Below are 21,515 nucleotides of genomic sequence, written 5' to 3' on the forward strand. Positions count from 1 at the left end.
AAGACAGAATATCACATTTTATTCTTTTGATGTAAATCACCGTGTAGTACTCTGTAAGTACCGTACTGCTCATTTCCCTGCCCCCTCCTTGTTCATAACCTATTTCATCCCCTTTTGATTTATGTCTGTTACATGTGTGTGGTCATGAATGCAAAATGTATCCCTATGAATGAAAATAGGTCAGTTGCTTGTACAGATTTGGGAGAAATTGATGCCTTTGTAGGCTCTCATCTGAAGAGCTCAGGTCTAAAATATAGACCAGTTAAGACTGACAGTGCTGCTACCAGATAGAACATGTGAAATGGCTGTGCAGCTTATGCTGCTTAATGTTTAGGGTTAAATCCTTTGCTAATGAGGATTATCTTTTCTTTTAAGGATTGCTGGGATGGGGCTGGGATCTTGTTCATTCTCTGTGTGTTTGAATACAGACCAACATATTTTGTGTTGTTATTTTTGTAAGCCTATTTCTGTTCATACATGGATGTTACTTCCCTTATTTTCATTTCTACCATGTACTTCATCATGGATTACTGAAACCAAAATGGTGTCACGGTTTTATCTTTCTATGCATGATTAGTAAATTAATTGCTATTGTCAATAGTACTGCCTGCCAAAAAATCAACAGTCTGGTGAAAACCAAACAGCAGTTTTTACAAACATGTTTACAAAACAATGTAGACATTTGAAAACTGGAAAGGCAGCTGAGACACCTTGCTAAAGGTTGCCATACTCCCTTATGCAGAGCCAAATGTGTTTTTGTATACCCTAAAAGTGTATCTATTATAAATAATGTCAGAGCCCTTCCCTCACACAATAAACAAACAATTCAGATGCAAGTTAACATCTGTATTCTGGGCAGTAGATGCTGTATCCATTGCATATGCAGAAACTCATGATAGGGCTCAGAAATCTCTGTTTCTCTGACCAGTAATGGCAACTGCAATTATGCTTTTGCAGAACAGTAAAACTGAGTTTATATAATCTCACATTTTGATCCGGTTCTGAGGGTTCCCTCTTCTCAGGAGGCAGGTGGAGTTATCGGAGCTAACTTGATCTCCGGTTCAGAAATATATTCAATGGTAAATATTTGTCAGATAGCAGTCAAAGGATTCTGACATTTGAAGATAATCCTCAAGATATAGACACACACAACATAATCCATTAGCTGACTTTTACATAACTAAATTGGCAAGATGAAGAGGTCTGGGTGACATTCAGGGTAAATTTTCAAAATGCTGTGCAGGTTTTTAGCTATGCGACTTGAATTTGGGTCAATGAGAGCTGCATATCTAAAGCCTAGGACAATGCCTTGAAAACTTAGCCTCGTGTGTTACAGGATGAAATCTCAACCATGCTTTCAAAACCTTTTAGAAAATGGCGGTGGTGAGTGTTAAAGTAATGGAAAGGGGGAAGTGCAGCTTTCACTCCTCTTCTAAAAGCGGATGAGAGCTCCCTTCCTTGCCTTGACTTGGGCAAGCAGACCATGCTCCCGTGCGTAGCTCCCCCTCCTCATTGGTTGGTGTAGTGAGCTCTCCCCCCTTTTCTTTCAATCTCCTTTAACCTCTGGGTGGAAGGATGTCAGAGGACACACTTCAAGAGCATGCATCTCAGAAAGTTCCTTGTCGGCTAATGATTTTGGGAGGCTCAGAGATAAATATTTCATTACAAACAGGGCTGGCTGATCAGCTCAGGAAAGGGAGGCACAGCCTAACCAAGATTTCCTAAAAACTACAAAATACATTTTGCATATTCTTTTTAAATTGATAAGTATATACGGATTTAGAGACAAATTATGATTTGATGTAAATGTCACAACTTACTCTCTCTCCAGTAGCCAAATGCAACACTAGAAATTTTGAAGATTGAAGTGGTGGGTGCCACTCAAATCTTGGTTTAGCTAATTGTGCCTCACAAAGCTGCCTCATTACCAGAGCACTTTACCATGCCAAAGAGTGACTTTGTAAGGGTATTGCTGTGGTAACCACTGCTTGGTAGGGACCACAGCTGGACTGTAGCAGTTAAGCCTGGGCTACGAAGTGTTTGCAGGGGGTGGAGATGGGGCCTGTACCTCCCTGGCCCTCTTCCCTCATGGGGCAGGCCTAATGGATGTGTGTGAGGAGCCAACAGTGATAGCTCCAGCTCCCAGGTCTGCCTGCTGTTGCTTCACTATTAATAAGGTAGACTTTTAATAGCTATTAACAGGTTTCAGAGTAGCAGCCATGTTAGTTCATCCGATGAAGTGAGCGGTAGCTCATGAAAGCTTATGCTCAAATAAATTGGTTAGTCTCTAAGGTGCCACAAGTCCTCCTTTTCTAATAGCTGTTAAGTTATACATTGGGTGGGGGAGGAAATAACTAAGCCCTGGTCTACACTAGGACATTAGGTCGAATTTAGCAGCGTTAAATCGATTTAAACCTGCACCTGTCCACACAATGAAGCCCTTTATTTCGACTTAAAGGGCTCTTAAAATCGATTTCCTTACTCCACCCCTGACAAGTGGATTAGCGCTTAAATCGACGTTGCCGGCTCGAATTTGGGGTACTGTGGACACAATTCGATGGTATTGGCCTCCGGGAGCTATCCCAGAGTGCTCCATTCTGACCGCTCTGGACAGCGCTCTCAACTCAGATGCACTGGCCAGGTAGACAGGAAAAGAACCGCGAACTTTTGAATCTCATTTCCTGTTTGGCCAGCGTGGCAAGCTGCAGGTGACCATGCAGAGCTCATCAGCACAGGTGACCATGATGGAGTCCCAGAATCGCAAAAGAGCTCCAGCATGGACCGAACGGGAGGTACGGGATCTGATCGCTGTTTGGGGAGAGGAATCCGTGCTATCAGAACTCCGTTCCAGTTTTCGAAATGCCAAAACCTTTGTCAAAATCTCCCAGGGCATGAAGGACAGAGGCCATAACAGGGACCCGAAGCAGTGCCGCGTGAAACTGAAGGAGCTGAGGCAAGCCTACCAGAAAACCAGAGAGGCGAACAGCCGCTCTGGGTCAGAGCCCCAAACATGCCGCTTCTATGATGAGCTGCATGCCATTTTAGGGGGTTCAGCCACCACTACCCCAGCTGTGTTGTTTGACTCCTTCAATGGAGATGGAGGCAATACGGAAGTAGGTTTTGGGGACGAAGAAGATGATGATGAGGAGGAGGTTGTAGATAGCTCACAGCAAGCAAGTGGAGAAACCGGTTTTCCCGACAGCCAGGAACTGTTTCTCACCCTAGACCTGGAGCCAGTACCCCCCGAACCCACCCAAGGCTGCCTCCTGGACCCAGCAGGCGGAGAAGGGACCTCTGGTGAGTGTACCTTTTAAAATGCTATACATGGTTTAAAAGCAAGCATGTGAAAGGATTACTTTGCCCTGGCATTTGCGGTTCTCCTAGATGTAGTCCTAAAGCCTTTGCAAAAGGTTTCTGGGGAGGGCAGCCTTATTTCGTCCTTCATGGTAGGACACTTTACCACTCCAGGCCAGTAACACGTACTCGGGAATCACTGTAGAACAAAGCATTGCAGTGTATGTTTGCTGGCATTCAACCAAAATCCGTTCTTTATCTCTCTGTGTTATCCTCAGGAGAGTGAGATATAATTCATGGTCACCTGGTTGAAATAGAGTGCTTTTCTTCAGGGGACACTCAGAGGAGCCCATTCCTGCTGGGCTGTTTGCCTGTGGCTAAACAGAAATGTTCCCCGCTGTTAGCCACAGGGAGGGGAGAAGGTTGAGGGGGTAGTCACGCGGTGGGAGGAGGCAAAATGCGACCTTGTAACGAAAGCACATGTGCTATGTATGTAATGTTAACAGCAAGGTTTACCCTGAAAGAGTGTAGCAACTGTTTTATAAAATGTGTCTTTTTAAATACCGCTGTCCCTTTTTTTTTCTCCACCAGCTGCATGTGTTTCAATGATCACAGGATCTTCTCCTTCCCAGAGGCTAGTGAAGCTTAGAAAGAAAAAAAACGCACTCGCGATGAAATGTTCTCCGAGCTCATGCTGTCCTCCCACACTGACAGAGCACAGACGAATGCGTGGAGGCAAATAATGTCAGAGTGCAGGAAAGCACAAAATGACCGGGAGGAGAGGTGGAGGGCTGAAGAGAGTAAGTGGCGGGCTGAAGAGAGTAAGTGGCGGGCTGAAGACAGGGCTGAAGCTCAAATGTGGCGGCAGTGTGATGAGAGGAGGCAGGATTCAATGCTGAGGCTGCTGCAGGACCAAACCAGTATGCTCCAGTGTATGGTTGAGCTGCAGCAAAGGCAGCTGGAGCACAGACTGCCACTGCTGCCCCTCTGTAACCAACCGCCCTCCTCCCCAAGTTCCATAGTCTCCACACCCAGACGCCCAAGAACGCGGTGGGGGGGCCTCCGGCCAACCAGCCACTCCACCACAGAGGATTGCCCAAAAAAAAGAAGGCTGTCATTCAATAAATTTTAAAGTTGTAAACTTTTAAAGTGCTGTGCTTAAAGTGCTGTGTGGCATTTTCCTTCCCTCCTCCACCACCCCTCCTGGGATACCTTGGTAGTCATCCCCCTATTTGTGTGATGAATGAATAACGAATGCATGACTGTGAAGCAGCAATGACTTTATTGCCTCTGCAAGCAATGATTAAAGGGAGGAGGGGAGGGTGGTTAGCTTACAGGGAAGTAGAGTGAACCAAGGGGCGGGGGGTTTCATCAAGGAGAAACAAACAGAACTTTCACACCGTAGCCTGGCCAGTCATGAAACTGGTTTTCAAAGCTTCTCTGATGCGTACCGCGCCCTCCTGTGCTCTTCTAACCGCCCTGGTGTCTGGCTGCGCGTAACCAGCAGCCAGGTGATTTGCCTCAACCTCCCACCCCGCCATAAATGTCTCCCCCTTACTCTCACAGATATTGTGGAGCACACAGCAAGCAGTAATAACAGTGGGAATATTGGTTTCGCTGAGGTCTAAGCGAGTCAGTAAACTGCGCCAGCGCGCCTTTAAACGTCCAAATGCACATTCTACCACCATTCTGCACTTGCTCAGCCTGTAGTTGAACAGCTCCTGACTATTGTCCAGGCTGCCTGTGTACGGCTTCATGAGCCATGGCATTAAGGGGTAGGCTGGGTCCCCAAGGATACATATAGGCATTTCAACATCCCCAACAGTTATTTTCTGGTCTGGGAATAAAGTCCCTTCCTGCAGCTTTTGAAACAGACCAGAGTTCCTGAAGATGCGAGCATCATGCACCTTTCCCGGCCATCCCACGTTGATGTTGGTGAAACGTCCCTTGTGATCCACCAGAGCTTGCAGCACAATCGAAAAGTACCCCTTGCGGTTTATGTACTCGGCGGCTTGGTGCTCCGGTGCCAAGATAGGGATATGGGTTCCGTCTATAGCCCCACCACAGTTAGGGAATCCCATTGCAGCAAAGCCATCCACTATGACCTGCACATTTCCCAGGGTCACTACCCTTGATATCAGCAGATCTTTGATTGCGTGGGCTACTTGCATCACAGCAGCCCCAACAGTAGATTTGCCCACTCCAAATTGATTCCCAACTGACCGGTAGCTGTCTGGCGTTGCAAGCTTCCACAGGGCTATCGCCACTCGCTTCTCAACTGTGAGGGCTGCTCTCATCTTGGTATTCATGAGCTACAGGGCAGGGGAAAGCAAGTCACAAAGTTCCATGAAAGTGCCCCTACACATGCGAAATTTTCGCAGCCACTGGGAATCGTCCCAGACCTGCAACACTATGCGGTCCCACCAGTCTGTGCTTGTTTCCCGAGCCCAGAATCGGCGTTCCACAGCATGAACCTGCCCCATTAGCACCATGATGCATGCATTGTCAGGGCCCATGCTTTCAGAGAAATCTGTGTCCATGTCCTGATCACTCACGGGACCGCGCTGACGTCACCTCCTCGCCCGGTATCGCGTTGCCATGTTCTGGTGCTGCATATACTGCTGGATAATGCGTGTGGTGGTTAATGTGCTCCTAATTGCCAAAGTGAGCTGAGCGGCCTCCATGCTTGCCTTGGTATGGCGTCCGCACAGAAAAAAGGCGCGGAACGATTGTCTGCCGTTGCTCTGACGGAGGGAGGGGCAACTGACGACACGGCTTACAGGGTTGGCTTCAGGGAGCTAAAATCAACAAAGGGTGTGCCTGTACATCAAGGAGTATTTCAGGCAGGACTGCACGGAGGGTTCCAATAAGAAATGGTGCACCTAAGTTATCGTTGTTATTGGAACAAGGAGGTTAGCCTGGCCTCTGATTGATACATGGCTAGATTTACCTCGCTGCAACTTCTCTGTGAGTGAATGCAGTGTGATCTAGACAGGGGAGGAGGCAAATGAGTACAAAACAAATCTGGTCTATTTCTTGTTCTGACCCACTCCATCTATCTTTTACATCTTTGGCTGGCAGCAGACGGTGCAGAAGGACTGCATGCCATCCACATCTCATGGCTGCTCGGCAGAAGATGGTACAGTACGACTGCTAGCCATCTTCATCTCTTGCCTGCCTGGCATAAGATGGTACAATACGACTGCTAGCAATCCTCATCTCTTGCCTGCCTGGCAGAAGATGGTACAGTACGACTGCTAGCAGTCCGTATTGCCTGCCCGCTCACCATAAGACGGTTCAATAGGACTGACTGCAGGACTAAAGAGAATGACCTGGTCAAGTCACTCCAAATTTAGTCCCTGCGCCCATGTCTGCCCAGGCGCTCCCAGCCGACGTGGCCAGGCGCACCTCGGACACGACGAGGACGACTACCAGTCGTATTGCACCGTCTGCTGCCAGAAGGCAATGGGTTGCTGCTACTGTGCAGCAAAGCCGTACCGCGTCTGCCAGCACCCAGGAGACATAGGGTGATGGTTACCTGAGCTGGCTCCATGCTTGCCGTGGTATGGCGTCTGCACAGGTAACTCAGGAAAAAAGGCGCGAAATGATTGTCTGCCCTTGCTTTCACGGAGGGAGGGAGGGAATGGGGGCCTGACGACACGTACCCAGAACCACCCGCGACAATGTTTTAGCCCCATCAGAGTGCTCCATTGTGACTGCTCTGGACAGCATTCTCAGATGCCCGATTGTTTGCCATTGCTCTGACGCTGGGAGGGGCGCTTACAGGGTTGGCTTCAGGGAGCTAAAATCAACAAAGGGGGTGGCTTTACATCAAGGAGTATTTCAGGCAGGACTTCACGGAGGGTTCCAATAAGAAATGGTGCACCTAAGTTATTGTCCTTATTGGAACAAGAAGGTTAGCCTGGCCTCTGATTGATACATGGCTAGATTTACCTCGCTGCACCTTCTCTGTAAGTGACTGCAGTGTGATCTAGAAGAATGAGTCCCCTAGACAGGGGAGGGGGGGAAGCAAATGAGTACAAAACAAATCTGGTCTATTTCTTGTTTTGATCCACTCCATCTATCTTTTACATCTTTGGCTGGCAGCAGACGGTGCAGAAGGACTGCATGCCATCCACATCTCACGGCTGCTCGGCAGAAGATGGTACAGTACGACTGCTAGCAGTCCGTATCGCCTGCCCGCTCACCATAAGACGGTTCAATAGGACTGACTGCAGGACTAAAGAGAATGACCTGGTCAAGTCACTCCAAATTTAGTCCCTGTACCCATGTCTGCCCAGGCGCTCCTGATCGACCTCACAGAGGCGACCAGGAGCACCTCAGACATGACGATGATGGCTACCAGTCGTACTGTACCGTCTGCTGCCACAAGGCAAGGGGTTGCTGCTACTGTGTAGCAATGCCATACCGCGTCTGCCAGCACCCAGGAGACATAGGGTGACGGTTACCTGAGCGGGCTCCATGCTTGCCATGGTATGACGTCTGCACAGGTAACTCAGGAAAAAAGGCGCGAAATGATTGTCTGCCCTTGCTTTCACGGGGGGAGGGAGGGAACGGGGGGCTGACGATATGTACCCAGAACCACCCGCGACAATGTTTTAGCCCCATCAGGCATTGGGATCTCAACCCAGAATTCCAATGGGCAGCGGAGACTGCGGGAACTGTGGGATAGCTACCCACAGTGCAACGCTCCGGAAGTCGACGCTTGCCTCGGTACTGTGGAAGCGCTCCGCCGAGTTAATGCACTTAATGCACTTAGAGCATTTTCTGTGGGGACACACACACTCGAATATATAAAACCGATTTCTAAAAAACCGACTTCTATAAATTCGACCTAATTTCGTAGTGTAGACATACCCTAATTGTGATTTGTGCCTCACCTGTAAAAAAAAGGCACCAGCCACCATTGGTTACGAATCTATTGAATGCTGGCCCTTTGTTTTCTGGAATAGTGCTAGTGTAGAACTTGTGGGTTTATTTACTTAAATTATACTGGTTTGTATAAATTATACTGGTTTGCACATCCTCTCTCATGGAAAACTTCCACAAAGAATATAAACATCTACTTGCTACCAACCTAAGTGGGACCTGCACCATCCTGGATTAGGAAAACCTGTCTCAGGGAGTGGTTTTCCTGGGACCCGGGGAGAGCTGGCACATACGGGAACCTCCAAATCAAGTAATAAAACTAGTAGCTCAAACTACTCTGCTCCCTGGTCCACTTCCGCAGGAAAACAGACATCAGTTCTCCTGTTTGGCTTAAGCTGCTGCTGCTTCTCCCAGAGAGAGCAAGAGAGAGAGAGAGAGCAGGAAGCATCCAGTTCCTGAGAAGCTAGGGCACAGGGGCAGTAAAAGGAGCTGGAGCTGGGGGCCAATGAATTTGTAAGAAACAGGGGCTCTGCTCCTCTCTGCCTTCCAGTAAAACAGCTTTTGCTTCTCTTAGGTCTGAGTTACTAGTTTTACTGGAGAGGAGGATTAGTAGGTTGTAGATTGCTGTAATAAGCATAAATGCAGTGTGTGACTGAGGTCTGGTCTACACTACAGACCTATATCAGTATCCACACCCCGAGCGATATAGTGATACTGATCGAACCCCCCCATTTAGACAGCACTATGTTATGGGAGAGCTTCTCCTGCCAACATACGTAGTGCCTTTCAGGAAGGTGGATTAATTATGGCGATGGGAGAGTTCTCTCTTGTCGGCTTAGAGCATCTTCATTAAAGTGCAACAGTGGTGCAGCTGCACTGATGCAGTGTTTTAAGTGTAGACGTGCTCAGAGACTGCCAATGGGATGGTGTAAACTTGCATGTGTATGGCACGGCTGCGAGTGCTCCTAGGTTTTGAACATCTCTGCTGGTGAGCTGGAATCCTGGTCAGTACCCCAAGGCAGTGCCAGATGGCAAGTGCCTCATGGTCTGTTCCCTGCTTCCTTTCAGTAAGACAACTAGCAGCAACTCCTGATCTAGAAGGGGCTGCTGCCTTTACTGGACGGAAGAAGGAAGCAGAGAGCTCAGGAATTTGTGTGTGTCTGAGAGGGAAAGGAGCTGGAGCCCCTGCTCTGGGGCATCCTGGAGGCAAGAGCTAACTGGAGACACCCATGTGCTGTTGTGGCTCTAATTCTCTCCCCGGTAACAACCTGCAGAGGGGCTCCGATGGGAGCAGAAGCTGCAGGGTCATGGGGTAAACAGATGGAGAGAGAACTATACACGTCCCTCCCACCCACCCCTCTGAGAGATGGGAGAGATGCCAGATTTCTAAATGCACAGAGGAACATTAGCCAAAGGTGGAGTATGTGCACATCATCTATAACACTAAGGAACACATTTATTTAAGCATTAAATAGTTACAAATGCATTAGCCGCTTTCCGCATATGACACCATATTGTGCTGAAATCCACCACATCATCCTCCCAAAAGAAAGAAACTTTTTAGTTCTCTTCAACAGGTGTTGGCAGCCACCCCCACTGTGGATTATTGCAGTTTTCTCTCAGAGTGGAGGATGTTCCACATATCAGTTTATACAGCCCATTTTTACTTAGAGATTTCTGTGGACAGAAACTCTTTCCATATATTCAGAACATGTGCCCGTGTGAGTCTAGCAATAAATCATATATCAACCTTTATTTGAGTTTTCCAATGGCAGCATGCGTTGCTTTTTACAATCAAGATACCATCAGGATTGCACCAAAGTTCTTCAGTGCAGGTCAAGGGGCAAGGTAAACTTGTCAAGATAGACAAGTCTAAAAGCTATGTTACTACTTTAAAGCAATTGTAAAGAGAAATTAGAATTGAAGGTTACATGGCTGGTGTTTTTGGTTATTCCTTTCTGGGTTTTCAAACAAATCTTTGGGGAGAAACATATAATATCATAACTGGTAGTCCTATGTAAATAATATATAAACTATAACAACAGTATGTGTGCATAATATAGACTGGTTTTGTTGTCATAAATATTTGAAAGCCCTGGGAAATTTTGTCAGTTTGGGGGGAGCGGCAAGGGATGTCTTCATTTTTATTCAATTGAGCAAGAATAGTTGATAATTTAATTTGGGGGCTAATGTTATTCATTTTTATTAATAGTCTCCATTATATTAGCAAATCTGGTCTCAAGAATGGCAAACCGCATGGAGTGTATGATGTAGTGTTTACCAACATCCAAATCTTTTAACATCTGGGTTTTGTTAAAGCAATAAGAGAACTTCATTCAAAGCTGTTGGCTTCAAAGACCAAAAGTAAAATACTTAATATCTCAGCCCAAAGGAATAAACAATAGATTTTTATACATCTGATATCTTTTATTAAAATTATATTTCACATACACTGTATGTTACCCAGCTTAATATTTGGAACAAATGCCAGTGCTGACATGATACTTGCGTCCCGTTTCCATGAGAGAAGATTTTATATTGAAGATTTTAAAAGGTATTCATTTATTATAAGGCAATATTTCACTGCATTACCATCATTTGTCTCACAAAATTGGTATGATAGGTTTCTGTTATAACAGTGTTACCAACTTTCTTCATTTTATTGAGATTCTTGCTTTGGTACTTTTTCTTAAAACCCCAGCTCCTGGAGGTTATTATGTGAGAATTTCAGATTCCATTTTTTTTAAAAAGTAATTTTCTTGTTGTCATGATTGTAAAAAAACTCTTGAAAATGCGAATTGAATGTATCCTGAAGGCTCAACATCCTGCAGGCAAATAAAAAGAATCCAAAATGTATTATTTTTTAAAATCTTATGATTGTTTTGGGGCCTGATTCATGATTTTCAAGGTTAGCAACACTGTAAGAGTCTGAGCCATAAAAAAGAGCAATGAAGAGACTATAGAAAAGAAAATTGCTTTCCAAGTAACTGAACTTGTATTTATTGTATCAACAGAAGAAAAGTTCTGGATAATGGGTGACACTTTGTTATTTCATCGCCACTTACGGGCCAAATTCTGACAAGACAACACAAAGTGAATATCTCAAACCACCCCAGTACAAACCAGTACAGCAAACAAACCAGTACAAATATGCCACCTCACACAAGAGACTTCCAATTATGAATATGTCTGTGACCTGAAAGATGTGGCAATCTGATTCCACCAGAGCTATCCAGAGCACCATGAGTACAGCTGAGTCCCATCCAAATTGGTGTGAAAAATTGCAGTCTCAGGGGTTTTGTCCTTCTTATTGCATATCTTCGTAGCATTCAGATTGTTCAAGATTGTACTCCATAATGTGTTTTCCCCTTGTGTCTAGGCTGACAGATTTGTGGCCTCCTTATAGATATATGTATCCCCATCAAGGGCCTGCTTCATTTTATTGCTGATTCTGAAACTATTTTGCATCCTGAAAATGAAATATTATTGCTTTTTCTGATACAAGTGATGCTATCGAAACTTAATTTAAGTGGGTGAAAACTGAGCAATTTATCACATGAAACCAATACTCTCTTCATATTTTTCTTTTAAAAAAGTATTTCAAAGCATAACACTGTCAAGTTTCCAGCAACCTGTAAAAATCTTAAATTTCCAGCGTTCCACAAAATAAATTGTATGATATAAAATAACCTCTAAAGGAATATTAATGCAGTTCCTGTGACTATATTAGTTCCAAAAGCAATTTTAAGTTTGCTGTGTTGCATAAGGTCATGGAATTATAGGTCAACCAAATAAAACTGTACTGAAATTCTGGTCTTAATTCAATGGGGCAAAACATGTAGAATTCGGCCTCATTTCCATATTGTATTTCTATATTCTGTAAAGAGAGAATGCAACCAGGAAGAAGCACTGTGAATATACCCTTGATTACTGTTCTGAAATTTCAGAGGAACAGCCGTGTTAGTCTGTATTCGCAAAAAGAAAAGGAGGACTTGTGGAACCTTAGAGACTAACCAATTTATTTGAGCATGAGCTTTCGTGAGCCACAGCTCGTGGCTCACGAAAGCTCATGCTCAAATAAATTGGTTAGTCTCTAAGGTGCCACAAGTACTCCTTTTCTTTTTGTTCTGAAATTTTGAGCCTTACTAGTAGTAGTAATAAAAATAAATTAAAAAATATTGTGTAACTTGCCATTGGTTTGTTGCAGAAGGCTAAGTTATCCATCAGGGCATAAAAGACTTGTTTAGATCTCAAAGAATCTTCAGAAGTTATGCATGGCTTGTTAAGATGCATACAAAGGTCAGTCATGTAAACAATTGGGCTAAAATATACTGTAGAAAAATGAATGAGACAGGGAAGATAAAAAATATTCAAGGGATTTTTTTACTACTCTCCAGTACATCAGTTGCGTAATTAGAAATATATTAGTTACTTGATAAATAGTTCTTCATTGAAAGATGCTTGAGAAACCATTGTGCTTTAAGAGTAAAGTATTATGTTAGTGTTAAAAACCAGAAAATCAGTTTTTCAGATGGTTGCCATTAGAATTACATAGAATGCTGTATAATATGGTATATATCATCACATCTGTGAATGCTGTTGAAAACTGATGGACCAAATCAATGAGGAATGACAAGGAATCTTTCTAGGACATCTGTGTGCCTGGGATGGAAGGAACTGTCATGTGGAAAGAGCAGCATATTATCTAATATTTTCTAGAGAATGCCAACAAACACTAAAGCACAGACCAGCAGAGCACTCCTTGGACGTATCACAGATGGCATAGCAAGCTGGGCTTAGTATTTGAGGAGATAGAAAAAATGGTTCAGTAGATGAAGTGGTCCTAATATCTAGTGGATGTTGCCCATCTGCTTCACCTTAAGCTGTAAGCAAAGGCATGAGGCAAACTTCCTACTTTTGTCTCCAAAAATAAGAAATGGGAAGACTGCAAATGCCTTTGATGAGGTCTGACAACCTGCAACATGGTACCATAAGCATGAGAAAGGGATTACCATTCAAAAACAAAATTTCCTGGGTATAAAACAATAGAGCATTCTGGTGTACAGTTTTAAGTGATCAATGTATCTGAAGCAACTTTATGGTTTTGCCTTTGACTATCTGTTGCCTGCAAAATCTATGGCTCAAGTGCCACGCATCCCAATCCTGTCTCTACCCTAACCATGACTAGGTACGATTGGCAGGGAAATTGGCTGTGATAATTAGTTGATATTTTTGTCACCTGAAATAAAGGAGGATGGAACTTAAGTGTAATAGACGTGGGTTTTATTCACCTCAGAGCAGACAGTGACAACTTTAATGATCAGATACTATGGACAGTTCTGAAACTACTTGAAACCAATTCTGTAGAAACTTTTGTCAGGAAACCAGACTTTTGTCCGCAGATGTATGAAAGACAAAAAACGAGGTGTTGGAGTCAAAGGGGACGATGCAAACCAGTTCAGATTGAAATTAGAACTGAAGATAAGCGCCTAGTTATTTTTGTTCTCTTGCTTTTGTCATGAACATTCTTGTCACCTGCAATGTTCATATTAATTTTACTGACAAATTATCTGACACCAGTGAGTATGCGTAATGTGCCAGGGCTGTCATTACTTCCTGGTGTGAGAGGGGAAACTAAATGTTCTTCAAAGCATCAAAGCTGATTTGGATACTGAAGTTTGTCAATCTGTTGACAAATGATACTGAAGGTTGAGGGCAAAAATGGTCCAAGTTGCGGTACAGCTCCTGTACAAGTGGTTTTATTTTACAATTATATACCAGCCATTTCTTAATTATCAGGATATGCTTTTATATGAATGAACCCTTTCCCATGAGGAGGAGGTGCTGTAAATCCATGTGTCATGGTTACAGGGCTAGCTGCACCTCTGACACCTTTTTGGTCTCTCTGAGTGCAGCCCCTCAGCTGTCAGGTCCTAGTACTATTGGCACCTTAGACAAGTCCCTGGTTATTGTAACCTGTGGTGGTTCAATACAAGACAGGACACGGCTTTAGGCAAGCAAGCAGGCTGGTCTGCTGATGGGATCTTTCCTGTCAGCTTTTCCACCTCTTTTATTTCTCTCCCCCCTGCGCATCACATACCCCAACCGACCGCAAAAGGCATCAACAAAGGAAATAATATGACTTTGATTAATATTCCTATTTACTAGCCTCTATCTACTACAATCTTTATTCTCAGGCCTTGAGCTTCAGCCGAGGAAGCTTCCCATGGCTGATGTCCTTATTTTGACTTCCCAGATGGTCCATGTTTTCATGGTCCATGTCCTTGGACAGAACAGAGCAATGTGTGCATTGCTCCTACACAACAGTCAGGGTGTGTCCTGACTGTTTCCAGGTGCATGAACGCTACATGAACCCTTCATCCCCCCTTTTGTTATTATTTATGCTCAGCCATCTCATGGTAGCCATCAATTTGCTTTTCTAAGTGATTCAACTCCCGGACAGACAAGGACATAACTCGGGGAGCCTACCAGGGCGGATCTCTGCAAAGCCTTAGCAAGGAGGGAATACATTGTATACAGCAGCAGCAAAATATAAGCCCAACAATTACAAACACAGCATAACCGAAAAGTTGTCGCAGCCATCCTAGAGAGGGCAGCCACCCTGTAAGCCAATTCCAAAAGCCCTCAAACCCCAGATCTTGGCGTATGTGTGCTGTAAGATTGGCCAATTCGGCCAGTCTAGTTTCTATGGAGCGACTATTATCAGTTAAATTAAAGCAACACATGTGCTGAAACGTGGAGCAGCCTAGATGGTGTTTCAGGAGCAAAAAATCAATGGCTGCTCTGTTATCCAAAATTGCATCCCTTAATTCGTGTTGCTCTGTGTTAAGTAGGGCAATTGCCTGGGATGTTGTATTAATTGCCTTTGCCGCAAAGCATGCCAGGTTATTTAAAGTTCTGGCTGTATAAATGGCAAGCGCGGGGACCCCAACAATAGAGACCGCTAAAGCAGTATACTCAGCACGACTAAAAAGCTCAACATCTGCAATACAATCATCTGAAAGGGGTACACTTCTTCTACTATGTTTTTGACCAGCAAAAGGCAATATAAGTGTCATTCTACTAAGACAGCAAAGGGTGCCATCACTTAAATTTGCAGGAATATAATTAAAGGTGCATGAACCGCAGGTAAAAAACCATCCTGATGGTAGGATGATATGGCCATAATTGTATGAAACATTTACGGCGTGGGAACAATTTAAAAAGGGTTGAGAAACTTGCCGACAGCCCAAGGGCACCCTTGTACTAGTGCAGTTAACCACACGTGCACAGGTGACATTGTTGGCCCCGGCCGGGTACGGTGTGTGGAGGGATATGGCCGTGTGAGACAAAGTATAATTGGCCGGGCCCCAGTTAGCCATACCAGAGTATTGGGAAGAGAGATTCGCGTAAGCAGCGAGCATCGTCTCATTCCCTATTTCTTCAGGGTGATGACATACTGGAATAAGGCATGTACCCAACAATTCTCCAGCTGCTACAGAATTAGATAAACAAAAGTGGGTAACATTTGCTATTGAAGCCAATCTTTCCCATAGGTTATATGTCATTCGGGCTCGTAACGGAGAAAGCGCTCCTGAGCCAACCCCTACAGGAAATAGCAGGCACAAAAGGCATACAATCAATACAGAATTAGCAGTAATTTGGGCAAGAATTGCCACAAACAAAGTCTCAGGAGTCTCTGGCTGTTGGTTTGCTGCCAGCCGTCGTTGAGCCGCGGCGACCAATGCTTTTACTGCTCCCCATGTCACGGGCTGGCTTGGGACACTACGCCTCTTCCGTTTCCGTCCCTTCGTTGTCGACCCAGGAGGCACCACGCCCTCCTCCAGGGTCAGCTGAAACTCCGGTATGGGGTTCGATAGTCCCTGGTGCCACGCCATGCTGCTTCAGTGCCGGTCGCACACACCGGGCCGGAACCCACAATGGTCCTGCAGGGAGAGACACAGCAGCATATCCCCGACCCCAAGTGATTAAAGGTACTGGGCCCAGCCATTGCGGATCAGGCAGCTGACGGAAATAGACACGTGGTCTTTCCAGCACCTCGGATTTATGAAAATGCCGATCCGCGGGGGTCTGCTGATCTGCATTTAGCGTTAAGTTATTTAAAGTGAACAAAAGGATATGCAATTGTTGCTGAATGTCTCCCAAGGTTCGGAGACGCAGCTCCCCTTGTTTTAATTGTTTGTCAAGCAAGGTTTTTAGTGTGCGATTTGCACGTTCAACAATGGCTTGGCCCGTGGAGTTATAAGGGATCCCGTGTGTGAGACAGACGTCCCATTGGACACAAAAGGCGGAAAGGGCTGTGGAGCAGTAGGCTGGGGCATTATCTGTTTTTATTTGGCTCGGGCGGCCCATAACAGCAAAACAGGCTAGCAGATGGTGAATAACTTTAGGAGTGGCTTCCCCACGCTGTGGGGTTGCCCAGAGGAATCCCGAATAGGTATCAATGGAAACATGTAAAAACGAATAGGGGCGGAATTGTGGCACGTGAGTGACATCCATTTGCCACAGCTGATTCGCTGCGGTACCTCTGGGGTTAACGGCATAAGAAAAGGTAGGGGCAGCAGCAGCACAGTGGGGGCAGGAACGAACAATGGAACGTGCATGATCAGCAGGAATGTGAAACTGGCGGGCTAAAACAGAGGCAGACTGATGAAAAAAGGCATGGCTTTCAATGGGGTCAGAAAAAAGAGAATTTACCTCACCACGTAACGCGCGATCGGCGCGCGCATTGCCTTCAGTGAGTAGCCCAGGCAGAGGGGTATGACTGCGAATATGAGCAACAAAGTACGGGAAATTACGAGTGGTGATGAGATACTGTAAAGACAAAAACAGGCGAAGGAGGTCTGCATCGACCTGAGGGGTAATGAGGGCTAGGGGTAAATGATCAATTACTTGATAAACATAATGGGTGTCCACAATCAAATTAAAGGGACAATCAACAAAAAGCTGAAAGGCCAAAACAACAGCAGCCAATTCTGAGCGCTGCGCAGAACGCTGAGGCAGCGTAAAGCGAGAATGCCAACGAGGGGGGTCACCTAATTGATAGGTGACAACACCGCGACGTGGAGAGCCATCAGTAAAAAGAGTGACAGCTGAAACAATGGGTTGTGAGCGACTAAGACGATGGACAACCAGGGGCACCTGTTGGGTAATTACCAACCGGGGATCTTTAGGGGGGTTATAAGAAATCTCTCCCACATAATCACAAAGAGCAACCTGCCAGGCCAAGGAGGTGTGGCACAAAGAGTCAAATTCAGTACGGGACAAGGGGAGCACAATGGCAACTAAATCAGTGCCAGTAAGTTGCATTGCACGGTGGTGGGATTTACGAACAAGATCAGATACGGCATCTAAATACGGATAAATATTTCGAGGGGGGGTGGATGAAAGGTACAGCCACTCTACAATAGAGACGGCTGTGTCTGTACGGGGTACAAACAGAGCCGCAGTTGGCGTATGAGGGGTGGCAAGAAGAACCAACCGTAAGGGATGGACCTCAGGGAGTCTGTCCACAAACTGCTGACTCAATGCTGCATTGATTTGTCGAATGCAGGCAGTATGCTTTTCAGTGATGGCAATAACCGCACCCGGTGCCCGGGCTCCACGCAGGAGCTCGAACAACGGCTGCAGCATTGAAGTAGGGAGACGAAAGTAGGGCCGAATCCAATTTAAATGACCCAAAACTTGTTGTAATTTAACAAGGGTTAGGGGTTGAGGTAGAATTAATTCCGGACGAACCGGAGCAGCATAGGTTTGTAAAACCTTATGTCCGAGGTAGTGGTAGGGGTAAGAGCGTTGGATTTTTTCTGGTGCCACTAATAGGCCATTTTGGCCGAGAATCTCGGACAGAGATTCAAGTTGTTCTGCCGTAACCTGGGGACCACTAAGCAAAATGTCATCCATATAATGGTAGACCTTTAGTGTGGGGTACCGGGCACAAAAAGGGGCAAGGGCCTGATCCACAAAGAGCTGACACAAGGTCGGACTATTTTGCATTCCCTGGGGTAAGACTTTCCATTGATACCTATGAGAGGGTTGCTGATTATTATATTGTGGCACCGTAAACGCGAATTTTTCGCGGTCTTGTGGGCAAATGGGAATAGTGAAAAAACAATCCTTTAAATCTAACACACAAAGCTGATCGGTTTGAGGAATTAAATTCGGGTTCGGTAAGCCAAATTGTAAGGGGCCCATAGGTTGTATGCGTTTATTTATTTCCCTTAAATCATGTAACAGCCGCCATGCACCCGATTTTTTCTTAATAACGAACACCGGGGTGTTCCAGGGACTAGTGGGGCGTTCCAAGCGCTGTGCATGCAAATGCTGCTGCACAAGCGACTGAAGTGCTCTTAGCTTCTCTAGAGGGAGGGGCCACTGGTCAATCCATACGGGCTCTAAGGATTGCCACACCAAGGGTAATGCTGAAGGCATGGTGGGTGCAGGAGGGTTTTGGGCCATTAGATATTAATATTGAGGGTGGTGTCCAGCTTTGTAAGCAAGTCACGGCCCCAAATATTGAGGTGGACAGGGAGCACAAAAGGACGGATCATAGCAAGGGCACGGCCTCCTGGTTTAGAGACCGTGACCCAAGACAAACTTTGGCGCACGGGTTTACTACCCCTAATCCCCCACAACTCTTTAGAAGGAACTGTTGGCCAACTGACCGGCCACTCCAGATCACGAATCACCGTAACGTCAGCTCCAGCGTCCACCAGCCCTGTAAAGGGAACATCATTTAAGAGAAGTGTTAACTGAGGTTTTGAGGGGCGGACCGACATTGTTAGAGCAACAAGTGGAGAGGACGTGTTGTGAGATGGCGACTGAGCCAGCGTCGATCCAAAGCCGCCTCCGCCCCGGTCTCAATCCTCCTCAGCTGGCACCTGATAGGGGACTAAAATCAATTGTGCAATTGACTGTCCACGCGGGAGCGACTGTGGAAGATGAGTCCACACCTGAACCTTAATAATGCCTGTGTAGTCAGCATCAATGACCCCTGGAATGACAAAAAAGCCCTGTTTCCCAGCATGTGAGCGAGGGAGAACAAGACCTACAAAGCCGGCAGGGAGAGGTCCCGTCACCTGTGTAGGTATAGCACAGACGTCCCCTGGCAGCCAAAAGTCAGTGTCCTCCTGCATGATCAAATCAAGCCCTGCACTTCCAGCAGTCGCCGCCCTCATAGAGTCTATGGATTTTAAGGCAGAGGAGCGGTTGTCTGAGTGGGAAACACCCCCGTTTGGCCCTGGGTTCGGGGGGGACCCGTCGCGCGGTTTCTCGACCCGCTACGACACTGATTAGCCCAGTGATAACCTTTCCCACACTTGGGGCACTTCTTGGAGGGTCGGGCTGGTGCCTTAGATGAGCGGCACTCCCACTGAAAATGACCCTCCTTACCACAGCGGTAACAACGCTTCCCCTCCTTCCCGGTTTTTCTCAGGGCGGCAGCCAGAACTCCAGCCTTATGGGCTTGTGTGCCGATGTTCTGGCACGCCCGCAGCATGTCTGAGAGCTCTAAAATACCAGAGGCTTGCGCTGCCTGGAGAGCACGGCGGCAATCCTCATTTGCATTTTCAACTGCCAATTTTAACAGGAGCTCGTGAGCTGCCTCAGTGTTATCCACCTGTCAGAGGATAGCCTCATGCAATCTGTTGGTAAAATCCAAAAAGGACTCTGAGGCACCCTGACGGATACTGACAAAGCTTTTGGTAGGCTTGCCTGAATCCAGGACCTTCTTGAAAGCATGCTGGGCACAGGTGGAAATAATGGGGAAGACGGCCTGAGGGAGTTGAGACTGCATCTCAATAGTAGCAAACGGGCCCTCCCCTGCCAAATGCTCATAAATGATACCGTGCTCTCTATGTACCTGAGCTTGGCGTTCTGCCATCTGCCGATACTCACTAATCCAAATAACATACTGACTGGGTGATAACATCATGCGCAGCAGCGTTTTCCAATCCTCAGGGATTAGGGAGTACCCAGTACCTATCCCTTCAATGAGACCACGCACAAAGGTGCTAGTCAGGCCAAACTCACAAATTGCTTTCTTTACCTCTCTAACCACCGAGTATCGCAAAGTGGTCCAGGTGCCCACGGGGTTGCCCTGGTCATCATTCTGCCAGGTCACCGGGCAAACTGAGACCAGATCAGCCAGCTCCTCCGCTGTAAGATCTGAGCGAGTCTTCGCTGCATGGACCATTCGTTGCACCAGCGAAAGCCCCTGAGCAGACGCGGATGACCCTCCGGGGGGCCCCACGGGGGGAGGGTGATCACACACCGGCTCCGGTGGGGAAGGCCAGGGAGGCCGTGGTAATAGAGGCCCTGGGGGCGAAGCAGGGGGAGGGATGGTTGCAGGAGCGGATGGGGGTGGCGAGATCACCAGCCTCGCGAGGGAGGGTCTGTCCGAGGCGACACGCTGTATCGCGTCGCGGCAGAGGTGCCAGGCATGTAAAGCCTGCACGGGCGCCCGAGGCTCCTCATGCAATGTCTGGCCCAACCGCTCCCAGTCCGCTAAGTTAAGGGTTCCAGCTTCAGGGTACCACGGGCACTGGGCACTCACCTCCTGTAGCAGGAGAGTGAGCTCTCTAGTGGGACAGTCATGCTGAGCCTTACGCAACAAATACTGTAGCTCACAGCGGTGTTGCACTTGCAAAGCAGAGAGGGAACTTCCCATACTTACCACAATGAAAAATACTCACCGGGATCCGCGAAGCGGATGAGTGACGCGTCTGAAACCCTTGCCGGGCGAGGTGAGTGCTGAGGGCCCCACGTTGGGCGCCAGTTGTGGCGGTTCAATACAAGACAGGACACGGCTTTAGGCAAGCAAGCAGGCTGGTCTGCTGATGGGATCTTTCCTGTCAGCTTTTCCACCTCTTTTATTTCTCTCCCCCCTGCGCATCACATACCCCAACCGACCGCAAAAGGCATCAACAAAGGAAATAATATGACTTTGATTAATATTCCTATTTACTAGCCTCTATCTACTACAATCTTTATTCTCAGGCCTTGAGCTTCGGCCGAGGAAGCTTCCCACGGCTGATGTCCTTATTTTGACTTCCCAGATGGTCCATGTTTTCATGGTCCATGTCCTTGGACAGAACAGAGCAATGTGTGCATTGCTCCTACACAACAGTCAGGGTGTGCCCTGACTGTTTCCAGGTGCATGAACGCTACATGAACCCTTCAGTAACCTGTATATCAACTGTGCTTACCCAGCAGGTGTTACTGGTTCGGAGACTTGCAGTTCTTCCCTTCAAGAGTCTGGGACCAGTGGTGTATGTTGTGACCAGACAGCCTTGTGGAAGCTGTTGATTTTA

At 46.6% G+C, this 21,515-nt stretch overlaps 2 protein-coding genes across 4 annotated transcripts in view; both read left to right on the forward strand.

Moving 5' to 3' along the window:
- LAMA2 (laminin subunit alpha 2) overlaps positions 1 to 21,515 on the forward strand; it is a 476,685-nt gene that overhangs the window by 80,436 nt on the left and 374,734 nt on the right. The window lies entirely within an intron of this gene.
- On the forward strand, positions 2,408 to 4,593 carry LOC142071421 (uncharacterized). The gene is made up of 2 exons (XM_075126193.1): positions 2,408 to 3,297; positions 3,886 to 4,593. Exons 1-2 carry the CDS (start codon positions 2,715 to 2,717, stop codon positions 4,035 to 4,037), a joined length of 735 nt encoding a protein of 244 aa, XP_074982294.1. The 5' UTR covers positions 2,408 to 2,714; the 3' UTR covers positions 4,038 to 4,593.

The sequence above is a fragment of the Caretta caretta genome, chromosome 3 (assembly GCF_965140235.1).
Source record: "Caretta caretta isolate rCarCar2 chromosome 3, rCarCar1.hap1, whole genome shotgun sequence".
Classification (NCBI taxonomy): Eukaryota; Metazoa; Chordata; order Testudines; family Cheloniidae; genus Caretta; species Caretta caretta.

What these genes read in the sequence shown, in the direction of transcription:
- LOC142071421 (XM_075126193.1), top strand. Translation starts at nt 2,715, where the DNA reads ATGCAGAGCTCATCAGCACAGGTGACCATGATGGAGTCCCAGAATCGC. An exon ending in AGGCGGAGAAGGGACCTCTG is followed by an intron (nt 3,298 to 3,885) that starts GTGAGTGTACCT and finishes TTTCTCCACCAG; the next exon opens with CTGCATGTGTTTCAATGATC.